The sequence below is a fragment of the Puma concolor genome, chromosome A3, assembly GCF_028749965.1.
Source record: "Puma concolor isolate L17-30 chromosome A3, mPumCon1.1.hap2, whole genome shotgun sequence".
Taxonomy (NCBI): Eukaryota; Metazoa; Chordata; class Mammalia; order Carnivora; family Felidae; genus Puma; species Puma concolor.
In genome coordinates, this window is record NC_141669.1 from 117948132 (window position 1) to 117974281 (window position 26150).

The following is a 26150-nucleotide window of genomic DNA, read 5'->3' on the forward strand; positions in this document are numbered from 1 at the left end:
TAACTCTTCATTTTGCAAAAATGAAACTTTGTATCTGTTAAACAACTTCTTACCATTTTCCCTCCTCCCAGCCCCTGATGACTGTCATTCTACTTTGTGTGTCTCTGAATATGACTAGGTACTTCATATAAATAGGATCCTATAGTATTTGTCCTTTGTGAGTAGCTCATTTCACTTTGCACAGTGTCTTCAAAAGTTCATCTGGGGGTGCCTGGGTGGCTCAGTTAGGTGTCCGACTTTAGCTCAGGTCATGATCTCGCGGTTTGTGAGTTCGAGCCCCTCATTGGGTTCTGTGCTGACAGCTCAGAGCCTGGAGCCTCCTTCAGATTCTGTGTCTCCCTCTCTCTGCCCTCCCCCACTCGCACTCTGTCTTTCTCTTTCTCTCTGTCAAAAATAAATAAACATTAAAAAAAATTTAAAAAAGAAAAGTTCATCTGTATTACAGCCTGTATCAGAATTTCCTTCCTTTTTAAAGGCTGAATGATACTCTATTGTATGTAATACTGCATTTTGTTTATCCAGTCATCCTAAACACCCTTGACTGGTAAACAAAGTAAAATTGAAAGCTGCTGGAAAAGACCATGTTGGCAGGCCTGCTCTCCAGCATAGTGGTTGCTCAGTAAGTATTTTCTCTTCATGGTTTGCTCATGCAAAGAAGTTTTAGGTGTTCTGGTACTATGCTTCTGGCTTTTGAGGAGCTAAACTAAGTGTGAATTCCCTTCTGTGGTTGCACTCTATGTGTTAGATGACCCAAGTTCATGTAAGCTCTGAGAAAGACATATCACTCTTACTCGGTCTGTTGGCTTTTATAACTTACCCCCACTTTACCAAATAGGTCATCTGGGGCCTTGCATGGCACAGCTGCTCTCCCATGACTTCCAGGGGTAGAGTCCCGTCTAGAACTCCAGGCCTAGCTCCTGTCAAGTACTTGTCCTAACCTTTCTAACTGTCTCTCAGTGGTTTCATGCATTTTCTTCCAGTATCAGCACAGTCTGTGTAAGGGATTGATTCTCTTGTCAAGAACTTTCTCAGGTTCTCCCATGAGCCTTTCCACAGGGGACCATCAACAATGACAAGCTAGTGCCATGAGTTAGACATGACAGGCCACTCCCCAACAAGGTTTCCTTTGTGCAGATTAGTCCTAGAGGCCCTCAGCATCAGGCAGAGTGTCAGAGCCCTGGGATGGTAGAACTTTCTCTTGTATTCTGGTGATTCTGGTGCACAGAGGCCTAGCTTCAAGAACTGGAATGACAGATGAGCGGGTGAGCAAGGGCACATTCAGACCTGATATATATTGATTTGGGTAAAAGCAAAGGTTCTATAACAGGAATCCCCCAAATAGAGGCTAAAACAAAATGGAATCTTCTTTTTCCATAATGAACGGTCCAAGAGTAGGCAAGGTTCCAGATCAGGTAGATGGCCTTTTTCCAGGATTCCATCTGTGGGCCTGGGGACTTGGGTTCCTTCTGTCTTATTGCTCTGGCATTCCATTGGGGTTCTTCTCATCTGCATGTTTGAAACAGCCTCACCTGTACCTCAACTGTTCAGCCCCCAGGGGAAAAGAAAGACAGGAGAGAGCAGGCAGTTTTCATGGACGCACCTAACTGCGGGGAAGGCTAGCTATGTGCTCTGTTTGAACCCTGGAGTGAGGATGGAGGTGGGGTTAAGAGAATGGGGAGGTAGTTGCTGGGGGAAGTTAGCTGTCACTGTGATAGTATCTGTTGAGGTGAACTGAATCAAGTGACAGCCCTGGATTAAGATGTCAGCGACAAGCTTTTCCCTCACATTTTATAAAACCAGAAAGCTTTACCCCATGTATACCAAATTAATTTCTTCTTAATGAGATGCCAGAAATCGAGGCAGGTAGAAGGTGGTCCATGTGCGGTCCTGGAAAGCCTCAGGTTATGTTCATGATTATAAACTTTGTCATATTTCTTTTCATTTGAGGTTTCAATCAGATGGTGTTCTCTTTCTTCTTACTAAATGCCATTGCTCCTTACCCTAACCCATATCCCGGAACTTTCTCCCTTCCGAATCTCTGATCCCTGAATCATCTTTTTAAAAAAAAATTTAAGTAATCTCTATACACAACATGGGGTTTGAACTCACCCCTGAGATAAGGAGTCGCATGTTCCACTGACTGAACCAGCCAGGCGCCCCCTAGATCCTTCATCTTTATAGCAGTGACTTTGTACTGGAATTAAATCTGACTTCTCCTAGCAATTCAGAAGAGGGTATAGGGTGATCTTGTTCATCATTATATGTGGAGAAAAGATCCTGGGGGCGGGGAGGGAGGTGATCCCAGTATGTGTACACATGGATAGTCTCTGTTGTCACAAGCTCTAGGTCTTCATTCTCAGAAATACTGTTCCTAAGTGGCTTGGCAGGTTTATTATTTTCAAATGCAAAACTCAGTAACTTCAGAGCATTTGTTGTCATTTAAAAAGTGACACGTGGCTATACGTACCATCTTCATGATTGACAGGGTGCACAAAGAAAGGCCAGGGTTATCTTTGTGTGGAGTAGTAGCTGGGGTTTTAGGTCTTACCTGGGAGGGCAAAAATTCTAGGGAGGAGGAAGCAAAGACTTGTGATTTTCATGCAAGAGAAGGTCTATATTGTGGCTTATATGCTCCAGTTAACAGATTTCAGACTAAGTACACTTGAAAGTTAACAGTGATCCTCATTTTTCCTGATGCAGTTAGGATTTCAGAGGTGTGTCTGGTGTCTTGGATTCCTGGTACAGGCTGTGATACCCCCTTGGGGGCGATCCAGGGACCTAGGCTGCCTTGATACTCTCCTCATTTCCTCTCCTTCCCCAGTGGATAGAAGGGGTGTTGGTGATTGCTGGAGTGGGAGAAGTGAGAGAGGTTAGTTGTAGCTCCTTGGGAACAGAATGTTAGGTTCTGTAAGATCACTCTGGTCTATTCCATTTGTGCAGGAAGGCTTCAGTCAAGTAGGTGTGGAGGGGTACCCATATATGGAGTTGCTGATGAGTTAAGTTTGTGATTTTCTGCTGATCTGGTTTCAGTGTTTTTCAGTTGGGGGCTGGGAAGACACTGTTGACTATATCGTGGGATGATTCTTCTTTATCCCAATCATGTAGGATTGTTCGAAGCATTATAGAATGTCAGGCATTCTCGGATTCAATGAACTAAATGTCAGTAGTACCTGTCAGTCATTGTGGCAATTAGAAAGGTCACTTCACATATCTGTCCATCTCTGAACCAAATAGGAGTAGGTAGCACCTGTCTGTGTCTTTGTTTCCAAACGCTCCCTAGAGGGCACTGCCTTCCCAGCCAGGAACTCTGGGAACTGATGGGTCTTATTCAAGAAATCCACTGTTGTGTTTTCCTTCTCTCCCTCCCTCCCTTCCTTCCTTTTTTCCTTCTTTTCATTTAATGATCAAAGGTAATAATAGAAGTTTTGGGTAGTAAAGAAGAGGTAAAAGGTGAAGTTTATCTAGGGTAGTGGCTTTTAAACTTAAAATGTGTATCCCGCAGTAAGAAATACATTTTAAATTACTCACATGTATAGAATTGAAACTAAAATTTCACAGGACAGCTACTCTTTCTTAGAATGGTACACTCTAATATTTTATATTCTGTTTTTCTTTTTTCTACGATTGATTATGATGCTCGCTTCGGCAGTACGTAGACTAAAATTGGAACCATATGGAGAAGATTAGTCTGGCCCCTACACAAGGATAATGCATAAATTCGTGAAGCGCTACAACTGATTATGATCCAATAGATTAATTTAATGACCCTCTATTGGTTCAAAACTAAAACAGTGAATGATTCTGGAAGACTAAAGTGATAACACAGTTTTAGGTGCACATACATGTAGGTAGGGCTTTCAAACAGATTCTCAAAGGGACTTGTGGTTCAAAAAAGGATCAGAATCCCCTGTTCGTTTGTTCTTTCTTTCTTATTTTTTTAAAACATTTACTTATTTTTGAGAGAGAGAGAGACAGAGTGCAAGTGGGGGAGGGGTTAGAGAGAGAGGGAGACACAGAACCCGAAGCAGCCTCCAGGCTCTGAGCTGTCAGTACAGAGCCTGATGTAGGGCTTGAACCCATAAACCGCAAGATCGTGACCTGAGCTGAAGTTGGACGCTTAACCGACTGAGCCACCCAGGCACCCCAGAATCTCTGTTCTTTAACAATAAGGTTTGCTCCTTGGGATGGTGAGAATAAAAGATTTTAGAAAAATTAAAAAAAAATTATTAACAGCTTTTATGTAGATGACTTTGATTCCTACCCCCTTGCCCCGTCATCAGTGTATTTTTGTAACCGAGTGCTATTGCACACCAGGGTTATCATGCCTACTTATTAATAAGTTAAGGTTATTTTTAGTAACTTACATTTGAAGAGTACTTTGCTGCCAACAGAGTACTTTTATTTGAATTAATTCACTTAATCTGTGTCAAATTCAGTGGCTAATGGCAGATAGAGGGTTAGTCTAGTTCTGCAGAGGAAGGAATGGGAATGAGTCTGGCTGAGTGACTCATCCCAGCTGCACTGCTAATCAGTGGTTGAACTGAAATCTAGTCAGGTCTTCTGACTCCAAGTCCAGTCTTACTCACTGTGAGTGAGTCCACAGTGGGAGCTTGCCTGCAAGTGGTCTCCTCAGAGACCATGGATTTATGTTCCTTTTTGCTTGGCAAATGGTGGCTTGTGGCCAAATGGCCCAAGTGGGAACTCCTCTTCCTATTGGGAGAAACCCCTGTAGTGGTCCCAGGTACTCTAGAGCCCTTTCTATGTTTCCCTCCCAACAGAAGCAGACAGCATCCTGATCTGCAGCTGTGGTGTCAGCCTTGGAAACAGCACTCAGGGGAGGGGAGACCTCATTCCAAACACATCCACGTTACTGAAGCCAGGAGCAAGGAGGAAGTCCCAAGCTATAGAACTTTGAATGGGGCAGTGGAGAAGCCCTTGCCCCTGCCCCTACCCCGGTCTGTGGAGGAGTCCTATATCACCAGCGAGCACTGCTATCAGAAGCCCCGCGCCTATTACCCTGCTGTGGAGCAGAAGCTGGTGGTGGAAACACGGGGCTCTGCCCTCGACGATGCAGTCAACCCCCTCCGTGAGAACGGTGATGATTCTCTTTCTCCGCGTCTGGGCTGGCCTCTAGACCAAGACAGGAGTAGGGGGGACAGTGACTCCAAATCTAGCTCCCTAAAGGTATGTGGTTCACATGTATTTGTTCTTTTTTTTTTTTTTTTTAATGTTTATTTATTTTTGAGAGAGACAGAGACAGAATGTGAATGGATTAGGGACAGAGAGAGAGGGAGACACAGAATCTGAAGCAGGCTCCAGGCTCCAAGCTGTCAGCACAGAGCCCGACGCGGGGCTCAAACTCACAAGCCATGAGATCGTGATCTGAGCCGAAGTTGGACATTTAACCGAATGAGCCACCCAGGTGCCCCCACATGTATTATTTGTTCTTAATTTAGTGTATGAATGCTTGAGTTCCCCTCCTTAGGGTTCTTTGGGAGAAGTTTGTTGTAAAATTGTTTTTAGTCTAAGATTGTATTTAAATGTGCTTATCGTAGGTATGTTTTTGGTCTGTAAAAATGGGTGCAAAGGCAGGAGAGACCAGGTAAACCAGAGATCATTGATTGCAGGAAATGTCCACAAAACCACATAATCATTAGGGTTTGGGGGTGGAGGTGGGAAGAAGCAAGGAGAAAAGGGTTGACTGGCACTTGATAAATGGAAGTAAGTTAGGAAAATGAGTTTTTTCCTTAACAGGGTTTACATTGTAATTCCAACTTGCTGCTGATTCTTAGCATGAGCAAAGGATGAGCCAAGTGTTTTGTTAAGAATAAGGTTTTCAGTACAATTTTGTGATAGCTTTACTTTGACATTTAACTTTGTAGCCTTGACATAAGAAGAGTCCATTTCGTCAGAATATTTGCTGCTTTCATCACCTTTCCCAAGAATACCTCTCAATTTTTTGTTATTTAAGTCATGCTCTTCTAGAGCCTTTTGTGTTGTCCTGCTCATGTTATCATCTTTAACTATTCACTGGTGTTATTCTGTCCTGTCCTCAGTTGGTCAGTAGGGCTTTGTGTAATTGGAGAGTTTCTCCATCCTTGTTATCCTTCCTTTCAGACTTTACCCTGTGGTTGGCGTCACCAGCTTTAGATGTGTTAGTACATACTGCCAGGTGGGGCATCCTAGATTATAAGCCCCTCAAAGGTGGGCATTGTACCTCATTCAGCCTGTGCCCTTGCCAGTGTCTAAACAGTGCTGGGCAAGGCTCGTGAGACCCAGTTTCAAGTCTGAGCTTAGACATGTACTGTGTGATACATGAGCAGGTCACTTTACCTCCTTGGATATGTCTCCTGTGGGAGAGGCCAGTGACTGTGTCCTCTCCATTATTGTGCAGTGTATCTGTGAAAAGCTCTCAGCACAAAGCTTTGCATAGTCAGCTCTAAATAAATATTAGCTAGGCTGTATTTCATTTCAAATGAATGAATGTATGAATGAATGAATGAATGAATGGTTGAGATCACAAACCCCAGAGAAAGTGTGATCCTGAAGACTAGGCAGATTTCCTAGAGATAGCTGCCCCATAATAAAAAAATGAGAAAATACTGGGCCTAAGCAAGACAACTATGATTAAAAATCTCTTTCGTTGATGGCAAGCTGACCTTAAGCCAGCACTGTGTTTTATAAACCTTATCCTGTTTCATTCTCATGAACCTTTAAAATAGGTTTTACTACTTCCATCTTTCCTGTAAGGTAACAGAGTCTCAGAGAGGCAGAAGAACTAATCCAGGCTCACACATTCAGCAGGACATGGAACGAGGACTTAACACTGCTTTGATTCCTGCCAACTAACATACTAACCCCTGTCTGCACCCACCCTGCTCTACTCTAACCTCAGGGCTCTAGAGCCATTCCATGAGGCCTATTTCAGACTGGGGCATTGGGCCAGTCACTGGGAAGCAGCTATGAGGCCTTGAGGCCCGTGCTGCCTTGTGGTGTTTGCGATTGGTACATGCTTCTGCCTGGTGTGCAAGACAGGAGGAGAAGGAGATAGAGATTTGGAATATTCAAGCTGTAACTGGTTTTTCAGATGGTTGCAAACACTGGCTGTTTGAGAAGGGACTGGGAACTGTCTCCACTCAGTAACTTAAATGCCATTGCATTCCTAGGTGAGGGAATATGTCTCCAAAAAGGTCCTACCTGAGGAAGCCCCGGCTCGGAAGCTGTTGGACAGAGGAGGAGAGGGGCTGCTGAGCTCCCAGCACCAGTGGCAGTTTAACTTGCTGACCCATGTGGAATCTCTTCAGGATGAAGTCACACATAGGATGGACTCCATCGAGAAGGAGCTGGATGGTAGGACTCCTTCTCTGGCTCTCCACAGACAGCTGTATTCTTGCCTCCTTTCTTTTCAGTCTCATCCACCCCCATCCTTCTCTCAAGATGGGCAAGCTTTACTTTTAGTATTTACCAAGCACTGCTAAGGTCTGTGTGATATCAGGAGGCCTCCTTCACTTACCCAGTGCCTTCTGCAAAGCAGAGTGCGAAAGAGTGCCTGGACTCTCTGCAGGCTGTGTGCGATCTGAGCAAACCTTTGCCAACCAAGTTCTGTGAGGAATTTCAACTTTGACTTAGTAGAGGTTTTGGATGTCTTTGAGGATTAATCTGAAGAAACCTTTTATTTCAGCCTTTCATAAAAATCTAAAATGAGGCCTTTCTTCTTTATCAGTAGAGATTTAAGAACTTGACTCAGTCATTTGGGTAGCCTCTGGGTATTTCTCCCAGGTGTTAGTGGTAACAGATGGGCCTTGTCATGATAAACTTGATCAAGTTCAGACTTTTGATCCCTAGAATGTCACCAGCTTGGTTTTTGAAGATAGAATTCCTTCTTGATAGTTCACTTATTTTTTAATTTTTTTGTTTCAATCTTAAAATGGAGCCAAATTTAAAAATAAATATTCCCGGGGCGCCTGGGTGGCTCAGTCGGTTAGGCGGCCGACTTCGGCTCAGGTCATGATCTCGCGGTCCGTGAGTTCGAGCCCCGCGTCAGGCTCTGTGCTGACAGCTCGGAGCCTGGAGCCTGTTTCGGATTCTGTGTCTCCCTCTCTCTGACCCTCCCCTGTTCATGCTCTGTCTCTCTCTGTCTCAAAAATAAATAAATGTTAAAAAAATTTTAAAAATAAATAAATATTCCGTTTGAGGATTCTGAATATATTGTCTACTGTTACTATATTGGGGACATAAAACTACTTTCATGAAATAACTCAGAAAAATACCATATGTTATGCGAGCTAGAGTCATGAGGGCCCATAGGTCAGGGCACGTGTATGGCTGAGGCCCTGCCAAAGAAGTGTGTGAGGGGAAACAGGAATGCTTTCTGGAAGTCTTGGGTGTGAAGTGGAGCCTTGAAGAGAGTGAGGTTTTCTGCTAGAGAGGGGGTGACTCGGTGGGTAATGAAAGGACTGGCTTGACTGGGAAAGGGTTACCCTGTTGGAGGAAAGTGAGAACTCTATGCCTTTATGCTTCTTTCCTGCCTCTGAGGCACTCCTGAGGAACTAGGAATGGGAGACTAATTCAGGGTCCCTTCTGAGGGCATTTCTGAAGGGGGAGTGTTTCTGTCTCTTTTACTCCTAAAAGGTTTTCTTGGGTTCCTTAGAATTGTAACTGATGCCACTGTCTGAAAACCTTGCTATTTGCTAGTTAAAAGAGGATTAAATGCCAGACTAGAAATTATGGGTTTTGAGAGAATGGCAGTAGGAGTGGTTCTGGGTCCCTGGATTAGCACTGTGGAAACAGGGAGAATATTCTGTTGCCAGAGGAGCCTGGCCTTAGAGCAGACATCAGAGTTTACCCACTTCTTTTTTTTTTTCTTTTTAAAAAAATTTTTTTAAGATTTGTTTATTTTTGAGAGAGAGTATGATCAGGGATGGGGAGAGAGAGAGGAAGACACAGAATCCAAAGCAAGCTCCAGGCTCTGAGCTGTCAACACAGAGCCTGATGTGGGGCTCCAACCCGTGAGTAGCAAGATGACCTGATCCAAAGTCGGACGCTCAACTGATGGAGCTACCCAGGTGTCCCAGAGTTTACCCACTTCTTACTCACTGACTTGCTGTTCCCACCCAGTCTCATGGCCACTGTGGTGAGAAGGATAAGCCTGGACTCCCTTCTCTGACCTGCTTGAGGGCCTCTTATGTGTCCTGCTGATCTGGGGTCACATACTCTGTTCTTGTTCTGAAACTCCAGGCTCTGAAGTGTGAAAATCAATTATAATTCTTAAAGACTTTATTCAGACAGACTTTTCTATTGTATTTTTATCAGAATCCTATTTTATTTCAGCTACAGTAGAGACAACTCTTCATCCAAATACCATTAAGATAAACTGAGCTTTTATAAGAATTTGGATACAGTATTCCTTTTAAGAAGTAGCCTCGTAAGCTATTATATTGACTAATTTATACTTTTAAAAAGTTATTGTGGCTCCTGGGTGGCTCAGTCAGTTAAACGTCCGACTTCAGCTCAGGTCATGATCTCACAGTCCGTGAGTTTGAGCCCCGCGTCCGGGCTCTGTGCTGACACCTCAGAGCCTGGAGGCTGCTTCAGATTCTGTGTTTTGCTGTCTCTCTGCCCCTCCCCTGCTCATGCTCTGTCTCTCTCTGTCTCAAAAATAAATAAAAACATTTAAAAAAAAAAAGTTATTGTTTTAGTATTAACCATAGCTTAATAATTTAGTAGTGTAAACAGTTGTAAACAAAAGATTTTTAATGATCATGAAAATATTGAATCTTTTAGGATGAGCAATACTTTTTTTTAAATTTTTTTTTAATGTTTGTTTATTTCTGAGAGAGAGACAGAACATGAGTGGGGGAGGGGCAGAGAGAGAGGGAGACCCAGAATCCAAAGCAGGCTCCAGGCTCCAAGCTGTCAGCACGGAGCCTGATGCAGGGCACGAACCCACAAACCACGAGATCATGACCTGAGCCAGAGTCGGACGCTCAACCGACCAAGCCACCCAGGCACCCCAGCATGAGCAATACTATTTTAAGAAAAAAATGTTACCTTAAGGAGCATTGGCCTCTATCTGGATGGTCTGAGAGAGTGTATTTGAAATGAAACTTTACCTGTGTGACCTCCTGCATTGCTTAGAATCATTACATTGCTGAGAAGCTATTGAGCTTCCTTAAAAGAGAAATGGGGTGATGGTCCAGAACACAGTACAGAAAGAAGACTGGCCTGCTGGATGTTGGGCTCCAGAGAAGATACTAGTGGCTACTAATACATACAGTTCTGGGTCTGGTCTTCAGTCCTGCAGATCTAGAGAGAAGGCTTCCACCTTAGGGTCTCTAAACCCTCCTCTTCACCAAGCTCAGAGAATACTGAGTAGCCTAGAGTCTTCTAGTCTGGTGTTCTTTCTCCCTGTGCATGCCTCCCAGGTCACCATAGTGTTGGGGTATGTCTTTGGTGAACCTGGTACCAAATCTGAAGTAGTTACAAGACCATAAGAGGGGTCTCTCAGCAGTTGTAGGATCATCTTGTCAAGGAAAGATGGACTGACTGACATTCTGTCGGAATTGATGCAGCGAATCCTGACTGCCTTTTTTCTACACTCATCTAGATGGGCTCTTCCGGCATTGACTTTTGGCCTTTTTCTCCATTTATTCTGTTTATTCTCATGCCCTTTTGCTAAGCAGTCCCCTGTCTCCTAGTTTTTTTTTTTGTTTGTTTGTTGTTGTTGTTGTTTATGTTTGAGGGATGCAGAGAGAGAACACAAGCAAGGGAGGTGCAGGGGGAACAGAGGATCCGAAGCAGGCTCAGATGCTGACAGCAAATAAGCCCAGTGTGGGTTTTAAACCCACAAACCATAAGATTCATGATCTGAGCTGAAGTTGGACACTCAACTGATTGAGCCATCCAGGTGCCCCCTTCTAGTTTTTTTCCTTAAAGACTTACTGATGTATTGAAATTGGTCACCATGGAGTTTTTCTTGCTCAGCAGGTCACTAGTACTCTCACATGACTTTGATCCTTTACTCTTGGCTTTCAAGTTCATGTCTGAGAAGGCAGTCTTATTTTTCTTATTTTCAAGTCCTTGTACTTGTTGGGATGAAGGGGAGGGACCGTTTCTCCTTCTTGGAATCCCCAAATACCAACAAGAAAGCAGAGGGTGGTAGGTGAGCTCTGTGAAGCCCGAGCAGTCAGTGGGGCGCTTTGCTAGGCCGTTCCCACTGCCTTTGTTGAGTGCCTACTATGTTTCAGGCATAATTGAGTGTTAGAGATATCGTGGTGAGCAAGGCAGACTTGGCCTCTGCCCTCATGGAGCTTGATCTTGTGGTAGAGCTAGGTATTAATTAAATTATCCCATTACATATAATTATAAACCATGGTAAGTACTCCAGAGGAGGAGAACATGTGATCGCACAGCGTTCTTAACCCAGCGACCAGATTCAGGGGGTAGAGTTGGGGAAGATTTCTTTGAGAAGTAACTTATAGGGAACAAAGAATTTTGAAAGGTGCGAAGAAAGAAGGAGGGCCAAATCTGAGGATGGACAAGGATTATGTGTGAGACTGTAAGCTACATGAGGAACAGGCACTGGGTGCATCTTGCTCTTTCTGTACCTTTGGCTCAAGGGTCCAGAAAATGCTCAGTACAAGTTGATTTATGAACTAGAAAGGCTCCAGGCAAGCTAGGGTGAGCACAGGGCCTCCTTGGAGGGGCTGGCTTCATGTCAAAGATGTATGGTTCCAATGTGGTCTCTCCCCCAAATGCCTGAGCTTCAGGGAATGGCTTGGGGAAGAATAAACGTCTTCTATAGAGAAATCCCTGCTCTCAGAGGCAAGGCAGCTTTTTAGGTATTGAACCAATACAATCAAGATCATTAGTAATTGGACGTATTACATTAAATACTTAGAAAATAAAATCAGAGTATTCTGTGCTACTGATGATAAGAATATGAAGCAAATCAGAGCTTACAGTGATAAAAATAGACCTTTTCAAATCCCTTTAGATCTTCATTTTTCTTTTTTCTTTAAATTTTCTTTTAAAGTTTATGTATTTAGAGAGAGAGCACATGTGCTAGTACACACAAGCAGAGGAAGGACAGAGAGAGAGGGAGAGAGGATCCCAAGGAGGCTCCATGTTGTTTAGCACAGAACCTGACGTGGGGCTTGATCTCCCAAACCTCAAGATCGTGACCTGAGCCAAAACCGAGTAGAATGCTTAACTGAGCCACCCAGACGTCCCCTAGATTCTTATTTTTCTTAACAGGAGGCTAAAACATTAGGATCTCTGATGTCCAATGAGGGAAAGCCTTATAAATAATGGGGAGTAACACTGAGAAAGGTGGGTTCTTTAAAGCCTTCTAGACTCCAGAGCTACACTAATACGGTAGTCACTAGTTATATGTGGCTATTGAATTAATTAAAATTGAATAAAATTTGAATTTAGTTACACAGTTGTACCAGCCAGGTTTTAAGTGCTCAGTTAGCTACATGTGGCTAGTGGTTACTGTATAGACAACACAGACATCAACCATTTCCACTGCAGAAAGTTCTATTAGACTGTGCTGCTCTGAAGCATTTGAACCTTGTCCTAGGGGTAATACTTTGTAGAGAGGGTGTAGAGTCAGTGTCACCTGAGTGGTCCTCCCTCCTTGCCCCCTGTGAGTAGTAGATGGGAGAGGGTGCTGAGATTCTTGCTGATGTTCTTACAGATGAAGTGTTGGGAACTCACTGGGTCTTCTCTCTCTTCTGCCTACAGTGTTGGAGAGCTGGCTGGACTACACTGGGGAATTGGAGCCCCCAGAGCCGCTGGCCAGGCTTCCACAGCTCAAACATTGCATCAAGCAGCTGCTGATGGACCTGGGCAAGGTGCAGCAGATCGCACTCTGCTGCTCAACATGAAACTGGGCACCCAGAACTAGTGGGGGCACAGTCCTGGGGCACCTGCAGGAGGAGCTTTGCATATTTAAATAAATAAACCTAGCATGCCGAATGCACGTGACACCGACTGACTTCAGGGATCTGGGCAGGGGTGTGATGGACATTGGACAAAGGGGCCATTTTGGCTGCTGGAGGGCAGGGCACTCTGATCTTGAAGCCTACCAAGAAGGTGGCAAATAGACTCTTGGGATTCCCTTCTGTGCACATCGTTGAATGGAGAGTGAGTGAGTCTTTTTGCACAAACTTCACTTGAAATCGTGCCACTGATAAATGGAATGAGAGCCAAAAAAGTTTAGTCGGAAACAGTTGTAAATTCAACTTGCAGCTTATTTAATTGACTTTTTTGTCAGGGTGGGGCACATGCCAAACCTTCTGGTTTCTACCTGGCATGGATTTAGGCAGCAGGCATCATTTACATTGTTCCAGCTTCATGAGAATGTCGTGACTTCACATTCTGTGGAGGTTGGGAGGGAGCGGAGGCCTTGGCTGCCCTGCCTTCTCCTTAGGACTCTTCTTCACTTTTCTCACCACATGTCTTGCATGACTTCATGGTACCGGGGACAAGTTTTGTATGCTTTTACCCCAGAGTTGGCTGGGTTGTGTCTTTTGTAGCAGAGCCCATACAGCCTGTGGAGGAACTAGAATCTCGCTGTAATAATCTAGGAGGAATTCCAAACTGAAGCAGGCAGGGTCTGGAACCCGAAGGACAGTGTTTTCTACCCACTTCTTAATATTGACAGCTTCCCAGTTCTATTTAATGTCCAAAAAATGGTTCCCAAAATTTTGAACACTTTTCACTGTAAAGATTTGTTACAAAGGATGTGGTTTGGGGAATTACCTTATTTTATATTGTTGTAAACAAACTTCAGATTCTACATGTGCCGCTTTTCTCCTTCCCAGAAGGGTATATGTTCAGTAGTTGACGTTTTCAGAATTGTTTTAATATACTTTAACACTTTAGATTTCCTGTTTATATTTTTTTGTGAGGTCAAGGTGATTATGCTGCTTAAGGTCCAGGTACAGTTTGTACCTTTTGAGACAATATTTGTTAGTTTTGCAGGTTACTGTTCCACCTGTAATTGCTATATTGTTTTGTTTTTCCTTGCTAGACAAAGTTAAAGAAAACGTTCCATGCTTTGAGGAAATGACCCCTTTCACCGTTTACTTATCACTAAAGGCAAAAATCAAAGCACAGTTGTCCATTAACACTCACAAGTTAATTATGGGTTTATGAATCTGTAATGTTATATGCTGCAAATATTTACTATGTAAACGTGAAGTAGCCATTATCTCTATAGCAATGACAGTATCTCCAGCGACCTTCGGAATGATTAGGCCTTTAAGGCACATAGGTCATTGTGGTCTTGAAGGCCTCTGTACCAAAATCTGTTTCAGGGAATGCTCTGTCCAGTGATTTCTTCACCATTTGATATAAAATGAATTTAGGACCAGTTGACCTGCTGTAGCTTATCCATCAGAGGGAATACGTGTGGCTGTGACATCTGTAGTAAAGCTGACGTGATTCCTCTACAAGAGGCTCTTTCCCATTGCTAACATTGGCGTTTCTGGTGGGGGAAGAAATGTTCAAGGAGTGTGCATGACATCTATATTTTGCATAATTTATCAGACAGCCACATTATAGAATTGTGTGTCTGAAAAGGGATGAAACAGGATGATTTTCTGTAGCCACAACTGTGAGGTATGATGACTGTTGTATTATTAGATTACTGATTTTTGTTTTCTGAAAATACATTTGAGCATCACATCTGGAGAAGCTACAACTTTAAGGGAGTCAATCTCATGTCTTTCTCAAAAATGGAAGCAGAAACTGAATTACCCTAATTTTGCCAAGTGGCTGTTACTGGGTCTATTGTTTAAATTTTGTAAAGGAAATAATCCCATTTCACTCATCATGACTTTTGTCCTTAGGAAAGCAGGGATTACTCCCAAAGTTCTGATAACCTCAATGTGCTTCTCTAACTTAAAGCCATGTTGAGGGGCTCCATCCCCAATTCCTGGGTCAAGTTGAATTAACCCCAAGTTGGAGCACTGGAAACTGTTATTTGCAAAGATTACTGTTACCGTTTAGAAATATGTACACTACCTAAGTTTTCTTTTGAGAAAAACTATCCACCTATAAAAAATTGCCTTGACAAAAACAGTTCTGGTTTGACTAATCATTTTGTTTCTTTAATGGTGTTATGCAAGGTGGACCCTTGATGAGCCAACATTGCACTGTGGATACATATCTATGTTTACGCGCTATTAGAACAGAAGGCGCTGTATATAGAAATGTTGCTTTGAAGCAATATTTGCAAAACATGCAAACTTCTGTATCTGTATTTGGAAAAAAATAAAACAGGTTTTTGTTGCTATGTTTCAATCATGTTACTATAAAGTTCTGTACCCTACTTTTAATGTGCATTACATAATTTTCTATAAACCTTACTTTTTAAAGGAAATCTGCTTTTACACTGTAAACGGATTTATCTTCTGCAGGGAGGCAAATGCAAGCTTAAGATCCTAAATTCCAAGAAAGTATGCAAAAGAATTTTGAATTCATCTAAGGGTCTTTAATAATTTCAAAAGTAAAATGCCCCTACACCAGCCTCTAACCCAGTCTGGCTCATGCTTTGTGGTGTGAGCTGCAGACTTATTAAATTACAATTGTTGAGAGCAGTGAAGGGAAGATAGGTCTGGCCTTCCTCATATTAAGAGATGGCACCCATTGCAATTGGGATCTTTCTGAGGCCAATCCAAACTGCCTACAGACCCCAATTAGTTCCTTCCTGGGTGGGTACAAGACTTAAGGAAGAGGAGGCTTTAAGATTTCACAACAGAGCTTGTGAATTACAATGTTGCCAAATTCTTCTCTAAGCAATTGCTCATTAAAAAAAATAATAAAGGGAGGCAGTTGGGAGAGACATTAAAATGAGTAGAACCGGCAATAAAAGAATTCTTTAGTTCACACCAGTTGTTAAATCTTAGGGGCCTAAAATATGGCAAGAATCACTTTGGAGACTTAAACCAAAGCTCGCAAGGAGCTCTCCAAAAGGACCTGCATTAAACACTAAAATAGCCCTCTGGCTTGGGTCTTTTGGGAAGCCCGTGCCCCAAGGGCAGGTTGATGGCCGAATTGCTATTTGCCTGCCACAACCACTTTCCACTACCTTTTTAGGTAGGAAAACAAATTTCATATTCTAGTGAGACATCGGGGCGAATACGGAACCCAGAATGTTAAAACCCTCTTTCCGTAGACTCCCAACTAAACAAAGGAATCCCAAGTGGGGTCCTGTGAGGCGAGGAGAAAAATTTTCCAGATGCGGAGGCCCAGGCCTAGCCAACACGTTAATGATCCCACAAAACGAGCAAATGCCAAGTGGACAGAAAACAAAGGCTTTATTCTCATGGGCTCCCAACTTGGCCTCGCCACCAGCCAAAAAGGAGGTCGCAAGTAAATAGGCTCGGGAAAACAAACCTAGTAAAGGACGAACGAAAGGGACATATCCGACGACTGGAGCTGCCCAAAAGTCATTTCTCAGGAACGTGTAATGGAGAGCCAGGTTCAGCCCCGGACTCGATAGTGGCCCCAGTCCAGAGAACTCCCGAGCCCGGCCGCCCGAAGCTCCGCCGCTCAGCCCGTGATGCGCACATCGGAGCGGCGGCGAAGCCGCCGAGCCCGCGCCGCCTCGGGCAGGATGGCGAGCAGCTGCTCCTGCACCAGCATCTCCACGATCTGCTCCTTCGTGCGAATGTCGGGTCGCAGCCATTGGCGCGAGAGCTCCCGCAGCTGCCGGAACGCCTCCCGCGGGCCTGCGGCATCCTGGTAGCGGAACTGCCGGAAACGCTGGCGGAACGTCTCGGGGCCGGGTCGGGAGCCGCCAGGCTGCGGAGGGGAGCGCGGAGCGGCTTCGGCAAGCGGCGGGGAGTCCAAGGCTGCGGGCCTCAGAGGCAGCTCCAGGGCCGCGGAGGCAGCCGCGGGAGGCGTAGGAATCCCTTCAGACACCGCGGCGCTGGGACTGGAGGGTTCGGGGGCAGACGGTAGGGCCTTAGGGGTCGACGAGGAGGCCGCAAAGTTACGCTCCGGCCCTGAGCTCAGGCCGGCTCCTTCTTCCTCCTTCTCTGGCGGCGACGTGAGGCCCGCAGCAGCCGCCAAGCTCGGCTCCGTCGCAGCCATGACTCCTAGCTCCGGACCTCACCCTTTGTTCCGCAGGCGTGGGCTCAGCACTGCGTCTGCGCGGGCGCTGGCTGAGGAGGGAGACGTTTCGCGCGCCAAGGCCCATCCCACAAGGCCTCCAGGCAGGCGGGCGGGGGAGGGCCGACAGCGCGCCCAGCTCATCAACTCCCCAAAAAGACTCGAGGCTGCCGGAAGCGGAAGTCTCCATTGGCTTCTATGATGAGTTCGGCGCCAGAGAGCCCGGAAGCCGAGTCCCACCTCCCGGAAGCGGCGCCCCCTAGCGTTAGCGAGTGGAGTCAGGAGGTGGATGTGACGGGGGAGCGGCGGCGTTCCCAGCTAGGCGTGCGCTGGGCTTCTCTTCACGATGGCTCCTCCCAGCACCAGTTAAAGGAGTCGGAGTCTGAGGAGGAGAGGGAGGAAGACGAGCCGGAGGAGGAGGAGGAGCTCCGAGGGGTCTTTATCCACTTCGGCCCGCAGGTGATCCGCACCTACCGCTGCTTGCACGCCTCCTTACTTGACCCTGACTAGGATGATAGCGAGCCACGGTTTCGCTGGGGCCGGCGTCCGACCGGTGGCGGGAGCGGGATGGCGGGACGGAGGTCGGGCAGTAGGGAAGGTCTCGACCCGGGGAAGTCCTCTCTCCCTGAAAAGAGGAGGGTAGGCACTTGCCTTGTTGACAGGATGACAAAATACAAGGGTGTGTGAAGATCCCCAACACACATAGTAAGACTTGCCCCTGCCATGGTACGAAATGTATGCTCAAGAACTGTGCCATAATTATTTTTTGCGTGTCCTTTGAAACCAAGGGACAAGTGCCTCTGTTCTGCTTTTAACATTAAGATTAGTAAATAGACTGTAGATGCCTTGCCCCATATGGTGGCCACTAGCCGCATGGGCTTACTGAGTCCTTGAAATGTGGCTAGTCGGAGTTGAGATGTGTTGTAATGTAAAATACACACAAGATGTAGTACCAAAAAAAAAAGGTAAAATATTTCAGTATTTTTTACATTGATAACATGTTAGATTGATAATATTTTGCGTATGTTGGGTCAAATAAAGTGTATTATTAAAATTAACCTGTGTCATTTTACTTTTTAAATGTGACTACTAGAAAATTTTATTTTATTTTTTTTTTAATTTTTTTTCAACGTTTTTTTAATTTATTTTTGGGACAGAGAGAGACAGAGCATGAACAGGTGAGGGGCAGAGAGAGAGGGAGACACAGAATCGGAAACAGGCTCCAGGCTCCAAGCCATCAGCCCAGAGCCTGACGCGGGGCTCGAACTCACGGACCGCGAGATCGTGACCTGGCTGAAGTCGGACGCTTAACCGACTGCGCCACCCAGGCGCCCCTAGAAAATTTTAAATTATGTGTATGGTTTGCACTGCGGCTGCCTTGGTGGTGTCCCCCATTTGAGACTTGTTGAGAGGATTAAATCATTAAAGCTCTTGGAAAGTAAGGGCTTTTTAAATGTTTGTTACCGACTTCATTAGGTAAATTGCTATTTCTGAGCTACAGTTCTTTTATCTGTAAAATGTGGAGGTAATAAAATTTACCTCAGAAATCATGAGAATTCAGCGAGACAGTGCATATAAAAGCATCTAGCTCTGACAGCCCTTCAGTAAGTGATATATTCTATTTGACAGCTGACTCACAATTATGTTTTGTATTGCCATTTCACAGGTAGGGAAACTAAGGCCCAGAGAGAGAAGCCTCCTGTGAAGGGTTTTGTATCTGCTTTGTGCAGGAGTGGGCCTGTTTACTGTAACTTGCAATACACCAGCAGCCCTGATATAAAATTGGCCTCCCCCATAGGATGTGCTCTCCTGGATAGGTAGAAGTGGATCCTCACAGAACAGTTTTCACAGCCTAAAAACCTTGAAAGTCATGTAGTGGGTCTTGAATATTTTTTAGTTATTGACGTTTAAAATTGGGAGATTTCACATGCAAATCTGATTTCTGGCTTTTGTGAGAAAGTGGATGAACTGAACACATTGGTCCCACCCACATTCCTGCCAATCGACAATTACCTAGAGCTGAGTAGCATTCTTTTAGACAAAGATGCTCAGTCCTGTCCTGGATGGCCTCAATCCCCACCACTCCTTTTTGTCTCTGAAACAGAATGCTGTTTACATTTACTATTGCTTTCATGTTGTTTTCCTTAAAGGTGATATTTTTCTTTATTTCCAGAGGTGGGAAAACAGAGACGTAGAGTTTGTTAGGCCTACTAGCTTCAAACCTTTACTTCTGCCTCGTCCCTTGGCATTTTGATTCACTGCCCTGAGTGAACCAACCAACAGTCCTATTCTCTGGGTGGTAACAGGCAGTCAGTGTCCAGGGCTAAGAGAGCACATCGAACCTTGCTGCAAGGATGAAGAGTCATGGAAGACTTTACTGGGGAGGAGAACTTTAAATTGAGATTCAAGAAAAAGGGTGGATTTAGGGGCATTCTAGGTAGAAGGCATTGCCAGTGCTGAGGCACAGAGTGAATGGGAGCAAAACTTTGTGGAAACTTTAGACTACAGGAGGGAGTGGCCAGGGTCTGGGAAAGGGATAAAAGCTGAGGTTGGAAGGTCATTTGTAAGTTAAATCATAGAGAGCCTAGAGTTCCATGTTGAAAAACTGAATCCTTGAACTCTCAGGAAAGGGAGTGAACTCTGTGGTCCATGAAATCACAGAATGTTAGATCTCTAGTCCATTCCTTGCATCCCTATTGAATAATGAGATATTAGAAATGGAGAGATCTTGGAGATCTGCTAGAATTATGGAATGTTAGAATGGAAAGGACCTTAGACATCAAATCCAAAAATTAGATTCAGTTATTCTGAACTGTATGGGTGAGTAAGCCCCCAGAATCTGAAAAAAAAAAGTTACAGTATCTCTTCTGGAATTTTCGTACATCTGCATATAATTTCAGGTGGTTTCCAGATATCCTTGAACCCACCCACAGGGCCCAGGTTAAGTTTAAAATATATTTATATGTGTTCCATTCTCCTGAATTTTCCAGGTTAAGAACTCAGTGCACCACAAGGAAATGGATTGGTCCAAACTAAAAAAACTAGTAAGTGGTTCCATGAGAACAGAATTCTTTTGACTTGTAGTACAATGTTCTTACCATATTAGGCCTTTTCATTAGCACTAGTTTGGAAGCTCACTTGGGAAGGGATCCTAAATGATGCATCTCCTATCACTTAGCTTTCAACACAAGGCCGAATTCCCAGTTGACTCTCAGGAAATGTTGAATCAAGGAAAGAGGCAGTTGGTTTCATCTCTGCAGGGGAGCTCTAATATGACTCCCATACTCTTTCAGACACTGGTGTCTTTTGATGGCGTACTGTTGACGGTTGTGGTAAAGAAGCCTGGATACATTTTTTTTTATATGGAAATAACCATAGATTCATAGAAAGTTGCAAAAATAGAACAGAGAGGTCTCATGCACGCTTCATCCAATTTCCCCCAGTGGTAATGCCCTACATAACCATAATACAATGTCAAAACCAGGAAATTGACAATGATAGAAGCCACAGAGTTTATTCAGATTTCACCAGTTTTAGAAGTACTCATTTGTATATGTATGCAGGCTTATGCAGTTTTATCATGCAGCTGTACCACAATCAATATCTAGAAACATTTGATGAGCACTAAGATCCTGTAACCAAACTAAAGTGAGTTTGATTTTTAATGAATCACAGATAGAGACCACACCACGTAGAGCTCACAAAGTAAACTTTATTTGCAGCAACTAAGGAGATCATGGGTAATAACTTCTGAAGCTGTGACTCCCTAAGCAAAGATGAATGGATTCCTTTTATTTGGGGTTAGGATGAATATTTAGATAAGGAGGGCCTTGTCATCACATGTTAGAGGTGGGCATAAGGTTGTGCATGCACCTTAAGGATCCATGCCTATACATGCAGTGTATATTATGTAAATGAGGCTTGTGCTCCTCCTTGAGTGGAGATTTTAGTATTATCATGTTCGTTTATTTTTTTTTTTAATTTTACTTTTTATTTTTTAAAATTTACATTCAAATTAGCATATAGTGCAACAATGATTTCAGGAGTAGATTCCTTAGTGCCCCTTACCCATTTAGCCCATCCCCCTTCCCACAACCCCTCCAGTAACCCTCAGTTTGTTCTCCATATTTGTGAGTCTCTTCTGTTTTGTCCCCTCCCTGTTTTTATATTATTTTTGTTTCCCTTCCCTTATGTTCATCTGTTTTGTCTCTTAAAGTCTTCATATGAGTGAAGTCATATGATTTTTGTCTTTCTCTGATTGACTAATTTCACTTAGCACAATACCCTCCAGTTCCATCCATGTAGTTGCAAATGGCAAGATTTCATCCTTTTTGATTGCTGAGTAATACCCCATTGTATATATATACCACATCTTCTTTATGCATTTATCCATTGATGGACATTTGGGCCCTTTCCATACTTTGGCTATTGTTGATAGTGCTGCTATAAACATGGGGTTGCATGTGTCCCTTTGAAACAGCACACCTGTATCCCATGGATAAATGCCTAGTAGTGCAATTGCTGGGTCGTAGGGTAGTTCTATTTTTAGTCTTTTGAGGAACCTCCATACTGTTTTCCATACACCATGCACCAGCTTGCATTCCCACCAACAATGCAAAAGAGATCCTCTTTTTCCGCATCCTTGCCAACATCTGTTGTTGCCTGAGTTGTTAATGTTAGCCATTCTGACAGGTGTAAGGTGGTATCTCATTGTGGTTTTGATTTGTATTTCCCTGATGATGAGTGATGTTAAGCATTTTTTCATGTGTCAGTTGGCCATCTGCATGTCTTCTTTGGAGAAGTGTCTATTCATGTCTTTTGCCCATTTCTTCACTGGATTATTTGTTTTTTGGGTGTTGAGTTTGATAAGTTCTTTATAGATTTTGGATACTAACCCTTTATCTGATATGTCATTTGCAAATATCTTCTCCCATTATGTTGGCTTGCCTTTTAGTTTTGCTGATTGTTTCCTGTTTATTTATTTTTTGAGAGAGAGAGACACAGAGTGTGAGCCGGGGAGGGGCAGAGAGAGAGAGGGAGATAGAGAATCTGAAGCAGGCTTCAGGCTCTGAACTGTCAGCACAGAGCTTCATGCGGGGCTGGAACTTATGAACTGTGAGGTCACGATTTGAGCCAACATCAGACGCTTAACCAGCTGAGCCATCCAGGTGCCCCAAGATTTTAGTATTATAGTGAGATGAAGGTAACAGTTGGTCACCCCATGGTCCATCTGCACAAGTGTGAGTCAGGGATTGTGTTCAGACTGGTCTGGGTGATCTGGGCCTGCTGCAACTCTTTGTCCAGGAAGTTGTTATTGCTTGAGGGTTAGTTTTTGTTCCCACCACAGGGATGTTATGCCCCTTGGGGTCTTTTGCCTGAATTAAAGATAAGCTGGAAAGAAGAACTTAAGGAAAAATGTGGGACAAAGGTTGGTGAGTACAAGCAGGTAGGCAGTAAAAGTCAGGTCTTCGGGTCTGGCTCTGACAATCCCTTTATAATTGCTACCACTTTATAGTTATACCCATTCCTCTCCGCTAACAGCCCCCCTATCCTTAGCTGCAGGCAACCACTAATCTGTTCTCCATCTCTATGATTTTGTCACTTCAAAAAATGTTATGTAAATGGAATCATACAATAAGTAGCCATTTGGGACTGGCTTTTTTCATTCAGAATAAATCCCTGGAGATTCATCTAATTCATCTAGGTTGTTTCGTATGTCAGTAGTTTGTTCATTTTTATTGCTGAGTAATAATCCATAGTGGGGATGTACACCATGGCTTGCTTATCCTGGCACTGGTTGAAAGACATTTGCATTATTTCCAATTTGGGGCTATTCCAAATAAAGCTGCTATGAATTATTTTATAATATGGCTTAGATAAATCAGACTCTTTCTGAGCTTGGGGGTAGTAACTACCTCACAGAATGGCTCTGAAGAATCAATGAGGAAATATATGCAAAGGAACTGGTACCAGGTTTGGTATTATTTAGGTGTTCTTTAATTTCTTACATCAATGTTTCATTGTTTTCATCATACAGAATCTGCACATATTATGTTATATTTATACCTAAGTATTTTGTGTTTTTAGTGCTACTACAAATGGTATTGTTTAAAAATTTTTAGTTTCTAATTGTTTGATAGTATGTAAAAATACAATTGATTTTTGTCTAGTTACTTATATCCTGTTACTTCATTAAACTTGGAAACTCACCCCCAATGGGATTTGTTTGTTTGTTTGTTTGTTTGGGTTTTTTGTTTGTTTGTTTTGTTTTTTAAAATTTATTTTTGAGAGAGAGAGAGAGAGAGTGCAAGCAAGGGAGGGGCAGAGAGAGGGGGACAGAAGATCCGAAGCAGGCTCTGTGCTGGCAGTAGCGAGCCCAATATGGGGCTCAAACCCTTGAACTGTGAGATCATGACCTGAGCCGAAGTTGGACTTTCAACCAACTAAGCTACCCAGGAGCCCCTGTTTCTTCTTTTTTACTACCAACCCCCCAGTACACTTACCATTATTTACTTGTAAGAGTCCCAAGTTAGTTGCTGTTTGTGTTTTGTCCAAAGTTTTTAGTTGTAAGAGACGAGGGAGAGAGGCTGTAATGGGATTACTGCATCTTGCTTACCACTGGAATTCATTATTCATTCTGATGCTCAAATTATCCTGGATTTGACCAGTGGGAACCTGCTCATGTCCTTTTGTATCCTTTTGACATGTGCCATCATTTTTTGAAATTTTCCTTGGTTTTAAGTACATTGTACCTTCCCCATCACAGCTCTGGAATCAGCCATTTCTCCAAGAAACCTTTATTCTTTTAGTGGAGAATGGTGTTTAGAAACCAGGATTTGGACACTGGGTTTGTTCGTTGCTGTTGGAATAATTGCTGCTCCCAGGCTCCCTCAGGAACAAAGCTAAGGTGTATGTATGTATGCATGCATGCGTGTATGTATGACTCCCTCATGAACAGAGCTAGGGTGTATGTGTGTATATATGTACGCATGCATGTATATACCCCGAAAGTTAGTAAAGGAAACCTCAACTAAAATTGCAGTTGGAAAGGCCAGTAGGGGGAGCTCTCACCCAACCACTTGTGGCCAGTTACCCCAAACTGGAGGACAAGTATCTTCCATCTCCCAATGGGAAGGTGTTACTACTTCACTACCTGGGCAAAAGGAAAGATAATTCTGGCCCAGCAACAAACCCAGCCAATGGGAAGTGCTGTGGCTCAGCCAGTGAGAAGCGATCATCCTGAACTCTTACTTTCCTCCCAGGAACTCTCATGTTTCCTTTGCTGACTTCCTTGCCCCCACCTCTTCTCTGTGAAACCCTTCCATTTTGCATAACTCTTCAAAGCATCTCTGTTTGCTAGAGGAGGTACCGCATGATTTATGAATTGTTTGATAAAGCCAATTAGATCTTCAAATTTACTCAGTTGAATTTTTGTGTTTTTACCAGTGTGTGTGTGTATATATATATATATGTATATTTGTATCTCTATTTCCGCATCTGTCTCTCTCTCTCTCTGGAAATCCATGAGTTCACACCAACAACTTTACCTCAAGTTTAACGCCAGGGGGTTTATTCCAGTTTTCTCCCTTTCCATACACTTAATTCCCTTCTTCAACAGAGAGAAACTTGGCTCTCAAGGTCTTCTTTGACCTATCCTCTTAAAAGTAGCTAGTCTCCTGTAGTTGCTTCCATTCCCCCAACCCTGCTCAAGGCTTCAGTGCTACTTGCTATCCCACCACAGCCTCCCCTCACCCCCCAGGCAAATGCCCGCCATGGCTGGCCCCACCTATGGCTTCTAGACAATCATTTAGGAATGGAGAGAGAAGGGGAACATTATTATTTTTAACTTAAAGAAAAATTGTGGTATAATCTACAAAACAAAATTTACCATTTTAACTGTCTTTAAGTGTATAGTTCAGTGGCATTAAGTACATTGACATTGTCATGTAGCCATCACTACCATCTGTCTTCAGCAAATTTTCTTCTTCCCCAGCTGAAATTCTATACCCATTAAATAATAACTCCCCATTCACCCCTCCTAGCCCCCGAGACCACCATTCTATTTTCTGTCTCTGTGAATTTGACTCTTGTAGGAACCTCATATAAATGAAATCCTACAATATTTGTCCTTTTGTGTCTGGCTTCTTAGCATAATGTTTTCAAGGTTCATCAAAGTTATAGCATGTATCAAAATTTCCTTCCTTTATTCCATTATATATATGTTGTGCATTTTGCTATTCATTTGTCAACAGACATTGGGTTTTTCTACCTTTTCACTATTGTAAATAATGCTGCTATGAACATTGGTATGCAGATATCTTTTTGAGTCTCTGCTGTTAAGTCCTCTGAGTATATACCCAGAAGTAGAATTGTTGAATCATGGTAATGCTATGGTTAATTTTGAGCAGCTGCCGTACTGTTTTCCACAGTGGCTCTACCGTTGTACATTCCCACCATCAGTGCACTTGGGTTCTAGTTTTTCCCCATCCTTGCCAACAGTTGTTATTTTGCATTATTTTCTTAATGTGAGGTGTTAAATAGAAATTTTTAAGGTAAGTTACAAGTAGACAGGACATTCATATTTTCAAAAGATTTAGTAATCTAATCATTTCATTTACACTCACCACACACTACATACATCATTTCAGAAGGCCAGCTGTGATCATGGTGAAGAGAAAGCAGGTTCAGCTAATGAGGTGGTTTGGATAAAAGGCCCCCAGGATGTTCCTGTGTGTGTGTGTGTTTTATTTTTTATTATGAAGTCTAGGAAGCTTGCCCTAATCTCTCTACTGACTTTATTAATTTCTTTTTGATAACCTTTTTTATCAAATGTGTTTGATCTTCGGATAAAGATCTTTTGATGTTTTGATGAACTGGAGGTAACTGGTCTAGGGTGCTTAATCTGGCTGGATTATGTTTGCACTTAACTCAGTTATTAGTAATTATTGTTCGTGATAAACCAATGTAAATTGAGAAGCCTGGATACTTTATAATCCTTTCCCTATCTTCTCCTTTCATTTATTTTT

The 26150-nt window shown here is 43.4% G+C and overlaps 3 protein-coding genes and 1 non-coding gene across 13 annotated transcripts in view; 3 read left to right on the top strand and 1 right to left on the bottom strand.

The window, feature by feature from the left end:
• The window catches only part of PHF20 (PHD finger protein 20), a 172751-nt gene extending 157439 nt beyond the window's left edge, over positions 1–15312 (top strand). For all 6 annotated transcript variants that reach the window (XM_086702082.1, XM_086702084.1, XM_025931715.2 and 3 more), the window contains 3 exons: positions 4779–5184; positions 7167–7350; positions 12748–15312. In XM_086702082.1, coding sequence (XP_086558208.1) covers positions 4779–5184; positions 7167–7350; positions 12748–12890 — 733 coding nt within the window. In that variant the 3' untranslated portion in view covers positions 12891–15312. The remainder of the gene's footprint in view (positions 1–4778; positions 5185–7166; positions 7351–12747) is intronic.
• Positions 3634–3740, top strand: LOC112869725 (U6 spliceosomal RNA). Its single transcript, XR_003224389.1, has one exon. It is a non-coding gene; the product is annotated as a U6 spliceosomal RNA (small nuclear RNA).
• Positions 15313–16309: 997 nt separating the features above from the next.
• SCAND1 (SCAN domain containing 1) lies at positions 16310–17106 on the bottom strand. The gene has a single exon (XM_025931911.2). It carries the CDS (start codon positions 17104–17106, stop codon positions 16564–16566), a length of 543 nt encoding a protein of 180 aa, XP_025787696.1. The 3' UTR covers positions 16310–16563.
• A 216-nt stretch (positions 17107–17322) lies between these two features.
• The window catches only part of CNBD2 (cyclic nucleotide binding domain containing 2), a 65736-nt gene continuing 56908 nt past the window's right edge, over positions 17323–26150 (top strand). For all 5 annotated transcript variants that reach the window (XM_025932390.2, XM_086702088.1, XM_086702089.1 and 2 more), the window contains exons 1-2: positions 17323–17583; positions 20115–20168. In XM_025932390.2, coding sequence (XP_025788175.2) covers positions 17323–17583; positions 20115–20168 — 315 coding nt within the window. The remainder of the gene's footprint in view (positions 17584–20114; positions 20169–26150) is intronic.

Excerpts from the sequence above, each read along its gene's own strand:
- SCAND1 (XM_025931911.2), bottom strand. The coding sequence starts at position 17,106 with ATGGCTGCGACGGAGCCGAGCTTGGCGGCTGCTGCGGGCCTCACGTCG.